This window comes from Suricata suricatta, chromosome 13, assembly GCF_006229205.1.
Source record: "Suricata suricatta isolate VVHF042 chromosome 13, meerkat_22Aug2017_6uvM2_HiC, whole genome shotgun sequence".
Lineage (NCBI taxonomy): Eukaryota > Metazoa > Chordata > Mammalia > Carnivora > Herpestidae > Suricata > Suricata suricatta.
Genome location: NC_043712.1, coordinates 46,908,867 through 46,919,373, shown reverse-complemented (window position 1 = coordinate 46,919,373; position 10,507 = coordinate 46,908,867). Strand labels below are relative to the sequence as shown.

At 39.2% G+C, this 10,507-nt stretch overlaps 1 protein-coding gene across 1 annotated transcript; it reads right to left on the bottom strand.

The window, feature by feature from the left end:
• Positions 1-2,983: 2,983 nt before the first annotated feature.
• On the bottom strand, positions 2,984-3,684 carry IFNE (interferon epsilon). The gene has a single exon (XM_029919457.1). The coding sequence runs from the start codon at positions 3,682-3,684 to the stop codon at positions 3,121-3,123; it is 564 nt and encodes a 187-aa protein (XP_029775317.1). The 3' UTR covers positions 2,984-3,120.
• Between the last annotated feature and the right edge of the window lie 6,823 nt (positions 3,685-10,507).

Below are 10,507 nucleotides of genomic sequence, written 5' to 3'. Positions count from 1 at the left end.
TACAAATGAGCTTATCTTTACGGTGAGCCCCCAACTTTGTCTCTTTAAAGTATTTATCTTCCTCAACATCTCCAAGTTTAGAACTCTGGTTTTAAAGTTATAAGAGAGCACACATATTTAAAAGCAAGCAATTTTTATTTTGTATGAGGCAGTTAAGACAGTAATACAAGTAGGATGTGAACCTAATAAAGCTAAATGTTTGGAGAGATATTAGCATGCACAGTATTGCTTTTAGCTTCTAGATAGGAGTACATATTATCTGCTGTAAATTTCTACTTGGCACTTTCTCCATCATGTTCTCTTCAGTTCTTAGGAAAGACATGTCCAGGGGGAGAAAATGTTCTTTCTTTAATTCAAGACAGCAGACAGTATGTAAACTTGAGAAAAAGGAGAGCCAGAAGCAAATTATTCTCATTCTTTGTTATCATTATTATTTTGCAGAGATATTGCACAATGTCATTCAGGTTTGTGGGGTCTAGAACACAGAGTACTCTTTTGAGTCATGCAGATCTGGCCAAGAATCTGCTCTGGCATTTGCTGGCTCCATGACTTGCTACATTACTTTGAGCAAGTTACTTCACCTTTAAAGTCTTGTTATTTTCATTTGAGAAAAGAATATAGTAACAGAAACTACCTTGCTAGGTTAATTTGAGAATTGAATAATGTGTTAAATGAAGGATTTGGTTCTGAAAACTTCCTGCTGTAAAGAAAACAAAAATTCCACTGATCGTGTGAAGCAAATGATGTGTATTTGCAATCAATTGTGGTAAATACCTCTCCCTTCTCCACCTCCTTACCTCCAGGTGAACTTGAAGGTAAACAGGTCAACATGAAATGTGACGGTGACATTGACCGCCTCTTGACTGCCCCGCCTCTGTTTCTCTGCCCCTTTCCTCTCTGGCAGTGGACCCTGCCTCAGACTCAGGCTCCTATTCAGCTCATCCTCCTCCCTTTCAAGCCAAATCTGAAAGCTTGGGCCAACAACTAATACACTTATTAATACTGATTAAACCGGAATGAAATATGCTTTGTTCTTCAGCAAGTTTTCACATTAAGGGACAGATTTCATCTCGAATTATACAATGAGTCATTTTAAAATAGAACATGACGTGAAGGAGTAGAACTAGCCCCAGATTTTGGGGCCATGGCTCTGCTTCTTACTGTGGGTGAAGGTCACTGTGACCGTGGAAAAACCACCAAGTCTCACTGAACTCCAGTTCCTCTGGCCTTGCATTTGTTCCATGATGGTTTCTGGGAGCTCCTGACTGGAAGAGCTGGAGTCCCTTCATCCCCAGAGCTCTGCCGAGTAGAAACCCCTTCCTTTGGTTGGCATGGGTGCCCTTCTGTCCAGCCCTGCTCCCCCTCCCCTCCCCTCCAGGGGGAGGCTGGAGCGGTCCTGTTTCTTCTACCTTCATCTAACACTTCCTTTTGCCAGCAAGACCCCTTCATGCATATTTCTAATGACTGTGACTTGTTAGGTACATTATATTATTTTAATTTGTAATGTTCACACGATTAAAAATTAAAATGTAAAAACATGCCATAAAGCCTCCCTCACCCTGCTTCCTCCCCTAGCCTCTCCTCCCCAAAATACAGGTTATCATTGTAATTTCTTTCTTATATATTCTTTATTTGTTCATACACAAGTTAGGTCAAATAGAAAACTTGTTTTACATTTTATTAAAAATTTTTTTAATGTTTATTTATTTTTGAGAGACTGACAGAGACAAAATGTGAGCTGGGGAAGGGGCAGAAAGAGATGGAGACACAGAATCCAAAGCAGGCTCCAGGCTCCGAGATGTCAGCACAGAGCCCAATGCAGGGCTCCAACTCAGGAGCTGTGAGATCAGGACCTGAGCTGAAGTTGGACACTTAACTTAGTGAGCCATTCGGGCACCCCTTGTTTTACATTTTAATGACAAATACAGCACTTTATACACACTTTTCTGCGTCTTGTCTATTTTTTTACTTTTTTTTTTTTCAGTATAAGAAGAGCATCCTCATTCTGTCCTCCAGCGGAGTGGGTTCCTTTCTGTGACTATACTTCAACTGCCTCAAATTAAAAGCATTTGAGTAGTTTCCTATCTTTTGATATTATAAATACTGCGGCAGCAAATAATACTGTATGCATGCCATTATACACATGTGCAAGAATTTTCATAGAATAATTTCAAATTTATGGATCAAAGATGGCAATTTTAACAGATATCAACATACTGCCTCTCCAGTGATCCTACCAATTTCCAGTGCTTCGGCAATTAGAAGAGCATCCCTTCTCCAAAGTCTCCACAGAAGTGTGGGCCTTCACCTGTTATGAACGGCATGCTATTCACTTTTAATTTATATATTTTAAAAATTTTTTAACATTTATTCAACAGAGACAGAGTGTGAGCAAGGAGGGGCAGAGAGAGAGGGAGACACAGAATCTAAAGCAGGTTCCAGGCTCTGAGCTGTCAGCACAGAGCCTGATGAGGGGCTCGAACCCATGAACTGTGAGATCATGATCAGAGCCGATGCTGAGTACCCAGGTGCTCCTTAATTTGCATTTTTTGAGGTTGAACCTGTTCTCATCCATTTGCTTTCCCTCTGCAATCTGCTCTTCATGACCTGTGGCCATATTTCTATTGTGTCATACCTGTAACAGATATTCAGTGTGTCCTGCTATTTTCAAGTCTTGCAATGCACATTATTCCTAGTACTTCTCATTGTCTCTACCAATTTCTGGCAAAAAAATAATCGGAGTGGATGTGCTAAGTTAAGACAGTAGGACAGCAGAGACATACTTCATTTTATCCACCTTGTCAGCTTTGAGGAAAATATACCCATTGGGAGAACCAAGTATGAAATATTAATGAATCTATTTGAACTCGTGAAAATTTTAAGATGACGGGAACATACAAAGTGACATTACAAAATAAAGACCATCAGAGTCACCCTGCAGAACCTTGAAGGACAGATAAGTATCATACATATGCACATGCACAAAACCAAAGCAATATTACCACTTAATGGCAAGAAGAAATAATAGTGTCTGGAAAAGTCCTCCCGCCCCTCCACCTACCCTATGCTTCTGAAGTCTGCTCTTGGCTCATGGTCCACATTCTTCAAGGAGTCCGTTCCTTATTTTCTGATCTTTCTTATCAGTTGGAATGCTAAGAACAGACACCGGTTGATTTCTACTCGAACAATCGTCCAGGCACAGCTGCTGTACTCTTGGCTTTCCAGATAATCGTGGATCCTTCGGAAGTACATTTTAATCTGTAACCTAACGTTGTCACGACCCAGGGTGCCACTGTCCTGCTCACATTCCAGGCCTGCGAGTGCTTCTAGGTATTCCAGCTGTTGATGAAGCTCAGTGAGGAACTTCTCCACGTGGCTTTCCTCCCAACCATCCGAAGAAATGTTTGCCCTGAAGAGGTTGAAGATCTGCTGGAGCATCTCATGAAGAATGGCCAATGCTTGTCCTTCCTGGTACCGGCGAGGATTCACGGACTGCTGGGGAAGCCGGAAGTTTCTCCTGTGTGGTAGACACTGCTGAATTGATGAGCTCTGCAATTTACTCAAGAGTTTTAAACTCTCTCTGTTTACTCTTTGTTCGAAGAGAGCCAGTTTCAGTTCTAGGGAGAAGATAGTAGAAGAGGTCAACAGCACGGACACAATTTCAAAGAAATACTTGTTGATCATGGTGAAGGTCAAATATGCCACTTATCTCTGTGCAGACTTAGTTAGGAAAGCTGCAACTTTAGTGAATGTTTGCCTTTCATGCAGCTCAGATTGTTCTGGAAGGTGTTCTCTTTTGCTGGTTTTGTTTTCTAATGCTGTCACTACTCCAAGATTACATGTGGGTTTTCTGGTTCCCTTTGCAGAGTATTTACGGGACTTTTCCTCCACTGTCCCCATTGTGTTGGTTGTTTAACAAAGCCGCCAAAAGAACTTGTTTCCTTGTATGTGTTCCTTGAGATAATTACAGACTAGTCACCCAATATGATTTTCTATTACTCTCATTATTTATTACATATAAGTTTACCTCAATACAATATGCTTTCTAAATATTTAGTCAAGCTTATTAAGGTTCTTTTATTGAGAGTACTTTTTTTAAATGAGTACTCTTTCATGGAGTAATATTTATCAGAGGCTTAGCAGCACCTATAGGGTGCTGGGGGGAGAGAGGGAGTTAAAATCTATACGGACTACTAAATTTAAAAACTCAAGTAGAACTGTACATTTGTACAAATGTTTGAGTAAATTAACCTTAACATATGTATGAGCAATCTAAAATTGTTTTTTAATGTTTATTCATTATTTATTTTTGAGAGAGAGAGAGAGAGAGAGTGAGAGAGCAGGCAAGGAGCACAGAGAATCCCAAGCAGTGCAGAGCCTGATGTGGGGCTCGAACTCCCAAACCCTGAAATCATGACCTGAGCTGAAATCAAGAGTTGGACACTCAACTGACTGAGCCACCTAGGCACCCCCCCCAAATGTTTTATATCTTTTTAAATTTATTTAACAACATTTTTTAGTGTTTTTATTTATTTTTGAGAAAGAGAGAGAGAGAGCAAGTGCGAGTGGGGGGAGGGGCATAGAGAGAGGGAGACACAGACTCTGAAGCAGGCTCGAGGCTCTGAGCTGTCAGCACAGAACCCAACACTGGGCTCGAACCCACAAATTGTGAGATCATGACCTGAGCCAAAGTCGGATGCCTAACTGACTGAGCTCAAAAATTGTTTTATATCTTAGTCAAGTAGTTCAATATCTAAGTTTCTAACCTATGAAAGTAATGTGAATGAGAAAAAAAATTAGCAAAAGGTCATTATAAAATTATTCCAACCGTAGAGTATTAGAAATGGCCTATAGTTCCAACAATAGGAGAAGGGTTAAATAAAGGTTGGTAAATACATATAGTTAAATGCTATGTAATCATTATAAATGATAAAGTCATATGTGAAGAGGTTGAGGGCAGTTGGTATATATTCCCTAGGGTACAACTAACTATGGCAAATCAAAGTTACTATTTTTATATTAACAATGCCTCTTGAATTACAAATACCCAGTTCCATATTTTAAATCCCCCTGAATATGCCCCCATCTACCTTTCCAATCTTGTCTCCCACTGTTGCTCCAAATATAGGGTAAGGGAACTTGAATTCCAGATAAAGTTAATGATTGACTATTTCCTTAATACAGCTAGCAGGTGTGTGTGTGTGTGTGTGTGTGTGTGTGTGTGTGTGTGTGTGTGTGTATGTGTTTACTAGATGCCTTCTCTCTCAGAAATATCATGAAGGGTGCCTGGGTGGCTCAGTCGGTTAAGCATCTGACTCTTGATTTCAGCTCAGGTCATGGTCTTATGGTCTGTGGGATCAAGCACCATGTTGACTCCGACTCTGACACTGCGGAACCTGCTTCGGATTCTCTCTCTCCCTCTCTGTCCTCTCATGCTCACGTGCTCTCTCTCACTCTCTCTCTCTCAAAATAAATTTAAAAACTTAAGAAATATTAAAATATATGTTTCTATTTAGCATATAACAATTTACTTTCAAATAATATTACAATTGTTTTACCCAGTGTAAAGGATATTACAACAATATACTTGTTTTCCTTCCACTCATCCTTTGTGCTATTGTTGTCATATATTTTCATGTCTTAAACCCCACAAACATTGATACCATATTTATTTTAAATAATCAATTATATTTTAAAGAGGTTTTTAAAATGGGGAAAGCTTTCTTCTATATTTACTCACTATCATATATTTACCTACATAGTTACTATTTCCGGTGCTGTTCATTTCCTTTTGGTAAATCTAAATTTCTATTTGAATATATATCTTGAATAACCATTATTCTTCTTAAATCCTGTATCTCAGGTCTGCAGGTGATTAATTCTCTTGGCTTTTTGTTTGTCTGAAAAAGCATTTTGCCTTCAGTTTGAATGTATGTTTTTGCGGAGTATAGAATTGTAAACTCAGAAAAGAGAGTTTTTCTTTAAGTACTGTAATATATTGTTTCATTGTTCTTTGGCTTATATAAATTCTAAAACGAATATTGAAATTTTATTTTTTTCCATAATATGTCTTCTCTTTCCCCAACTGTTTTTAAGGTTTTCTCTCTACCATTATATTTCAGCAATTTGATGATAATGCACTTTGATATGATTTTCTTCTTGTATCTTCTATTAGGACTTTCCTAAGCTTCTTGAATCTGTGAGTTTATAATTTTAATTAAATTGGGGAAAGTTTCAGACCTTCTTTTCAACGTTTTTTTAAAATCTTCTTCTGGGACTTTAAGTGCAGATATATCCGACCATCCCGTATGATCATCCAGGTCACAGATGTTTTGTTTATTTAGGATTTTCTCTTCTATTTTTTATTGTTTCTATGGCATTGTCTTCAAGTTCAGTGATAATTTCTTCTGCAATATCTTATCTGAATGTTAACCTCATCTAGCATATTTATCACTTTAGGTGGTATATTTTTAATCTCTCAGAGTTCATTTTGTTCCCTTTTGATATCTTTCACTTCTTTCCTCATCACGTTCATCTTTTCTCTACTTGAGCTTATGTGGTATATTTATGGTATACATAAATGGTATATTTATGATAGGTGTTTAAACTTTCTTCTCTGCTAATTCTGTCATTTGTGCCATTTCGGGGCCTTGTTTCATGATTGTCTTTTCTACTGCCAATGGGCCCTGTATTCCTGTTTCTTTGTATGCCTGATGGCTTTGGGCTGGATTCAGAACATTATAAGTTTTACATTACTGCGAACTAGATTTGTTAAGTCCTTCATGTATATATATGGTTGGGCTTTGTTCTAGGACATAGTTGAATTACTTGGAATCTGTTTGATTCCTTTGGGGCTTGTTTTTAAACTTCGGTAGTGTGGTTGGAGCAGACTTTATAGTTTAGGGTAATGTCATCTCACTACCAAGGACTCTACTCAATGTTCCCTGTACTAGGAAGCCTTTGCACTCTGGCTGGTGGAAGCATGAGATGTTCCCAGCCCTGTGTCCACCCTGGGATAGCTGGCTTATTCCTTTTTTTTTTTTATACTTATTTATTTTGGGGACAGTACAAGCAGGAGAGGGGCAGAGATAGGGGAACAAAGGATTTGAAGTGGGTTCTGCGCTGACAGGCTAACAGCAGCGAGCCTGATGTGGGGCTCAAACTCAGGGACCATAAGATCATGACCTGAACCAAAGTCAGACTCTCAACCAACTGAGCCACCCAGGCTTCTGGCCCATTCCTTGCTGAGTATTCTCTCCCCAACCTTGAGATCGTAACTGACATGGATACTAGGTATTATTTAAAAAAAGTTGTGTGGTGTGTGCAGGGCACCTGGGTGGCTCAGTCGGTTGAGTGTCTGACTTGGGTTCAGATCATGATCTCTTGGTTCATGAGTATGAACTCTGCATGGGACTCTGTGCTGACAGCTCAGAGCCTGGAGCCTGTTTCGGATTCTGTGTCTCCTTCTCTCTGCTCCTGTCCCACTCATGTTCTGTCTGTCTGTCTCTCTCTCAAAAATAAATAAAAAACATTAAGAAACAAGTTGTGTGTGTGCGCACGTGTACATGTGCTTGAGCGTGTGCTTGTACACATGCGTGTGCATGTAGAGGGTCATGAATAACATTCAAAGTCCATGAAATGGCAAAGCCTTGTGTGTGTGTCCTTTTTGTCTAAATTTAAGGATGATATTAAGGGAATCTACTGACAGCTTATAATACTTTATAGAAAAACAGTGGAAAAGTATGACAATGAAAAAAGTGCTAAGACTTAAGTATCACTGATCAAGACAAAGTATTTGAAAAAAAATAGAATAAACAGTGGCAATCTTTCACTAGAATGGACTATGTAAATGATTTTTAAATTTCCTGATAAAACATACATTTTTATCTATTCACCTTTTTCCCCACAAATTTATTTAACATTATTGTCAATCTAAAAAACATCGATGCTGTAAAAGTAATCCTGATTACCTCTCTGTGTCCAAAACATACCACAATAGGTCATTAGTAAGAAAGACATTTAATATTTTTTAATGTTTTTTATTTATTTTTGAGAGACGGAGAGAGACAGCATGAGCAGGGGAGGGTCAGAGAGAGAGAGGGAGACACAGAATCCGAAGCAGGCTCCAGGCTCTGAGCTAGCTGTCAGCACAGAGCCCAATGTGGGGCTTGCATCCACAAACTGCGAGATCATGACCTGAGCTGAAGCCGGAAGCCAGATGCTTAACGGACTGAGCCACCCAGATGCCCCGACATTTAATATTTTTTAATGTTTATCTATTTTTGAGAGATAGGGAGAGACAGAGCACAAGCAGGGGAGGGGCCAGAGAGAGAGAGAGAGAGGCAGACACAGAATCCAAAGCAGATTCCAGGCTCTGATCACAGCACAGCACGTGAGATCCTGACCTGAACTTAAGTCAGGACACTTAACCAACTGAGCCACCCAGGTGCCCCTGTAAGAAAGGCATTTAAAATTCAACCAAAGGATGGCAGCATAATATCAGTTACTTAGAGCCTGGTATCACCTTGCACTGTTGGCAAGAGAAATCCAAAAGTTCATGGCACCTCGGGGTCTAATAATGCATGTTAGGTCTCAGCTTTACTATTTGCTTACTGTGTGCTCTGGGCCAAGCTATTAACATCTCTGTGTCTCCGTTACGTCAATGTAAAGACAAGGGTAATAGCAGTATCTCATGCAGCTATTGTGACCTCTAATTGAAATAATGTGCTTATCACAGTGTTTGGCAGATGGTCCACGCTCAGTAAACGATACTATTATGTTATTTGTATGAGGCATGACAGTATTTATAGATTGCAACACTTTCCCACTGACCCCTGGACAAGTACATTCAACAAAGCTCTCCAAGCTCAGTCCCCTATGAATCAGTCACAGCTGGAAATAAGATACAGCTTATCTTCCATCAATTTTTCCCCCCCAGTAAACGTCAATTAATCCAAAGGAATAAAGATCAAGAGGGTGTATGCTCTAAAAGCACTTATACAACATGTACTGGTCCTCATGACATTAATTCATTCAACAAATTTTTATTGATTGCTTATTATCTTCCTATTACTGTTTAGGCCTGTTCAGTGAGCCAGCAATAAAGGTCCCAGGAATGAAGCTTAACTGGATTAAGTAGGGTGAGAAGGGAAAAACAGTGACGTATATAATCAAATTGTATAGCATGACATAAAAGTAGATCGGAATAAGGATCAGTTGGGAGCATCTTCTCTTTCCATGTATGGACTGCCTGGCTGTAGAACTTCCATATATAGAATGAGAAGCCCTAGTAGCCTAAGATCACCCCCTGAGGGACACCAGTATTTAAGGAATGAATGGAAGAGGATACCACAAAGGGAAACAGAGAGTCTGGATCGGGAGAAGGGAAACCAGCTTTCAACACGGAAGGGTAGTCTAACAGTGTCCAAAGCTGCTGAATGGATAAGCAAAGAAAGTCCCCGAAAGCATACACTGGAGTTAACGACATGGAAGTCATTAGTGACTTTCATAAACAGAATCTTCAACAGAGTAGTCTAGGTGGGAGCCAGATTTCAAGGCTTTTAAGATGAAATGGAAAGAACAATGTAGGTGATGCCAACAAAAGTTTAATCACTACATGGAGGAGAAAAATAAAATGAAAGCAAGAATGGGATATGCAATCTTGGAAGGCTTTGATAATTTTTTATTTTGGTTTTTGAGGTGATAATGACAACCTGTTGACGGGAAGAAGCCAGGAAAGAGAGGAGAAAGAGATGGAGCTCATGGTAGGCTTGGTGTTTAGCAGGAAGGATGGAAGAGAAGCTAGGGATCAATATGTAATTATATTGACACACGTCTATATTTCATATTTAATATATTTAATGTATCTATGTTCACATATAATGTAATATACATGTATATATATAATGTAATGCATGTATTAGTTGACTAATATACCTGGTTAGGTTGCTTGGTGACCCTAAGGAAATAATAACATCAATTTACCTTACTTTGAACAGAGACAGAGAAGGCCCACAGTCCATCCAGGATTGGGACTTCACCAGGTGGTATTCAACTGAATGACAATGAAACAAGGGACTCTAAGATATTAGAAAGAGAGTAGTAGAAGTATTGAGTTCTGGAATTGACAACAGGTAAGTCTGGATTATACCTACAAGATCAAGTTCAGGGGCAATACAGTCCACCGACACCCCTCTGATCATATTTCACAGTTGACTTCCTATTTTCTCTAGTCTTCATATTAATACTTGGTTAGATAACAATGCTACTTGTGATTCCTCCCCCATGGCAATATCCACCAACTTAATATATACTACATATGAAATACTTCTCATAAAGCTTTATGTACTTGGTATTTATCACCTCATCTTTTCTTCCCTCCCACCCCCAACCCTTAGCAGAATTCTTTGGTAAAACATTGTAAAGTAACAGAGATTCTTAGCACATAAAACACATCAAAGTCATAAGACGTGGTACAGATTAATAAAAGGAAGATTTTTGCTATAGA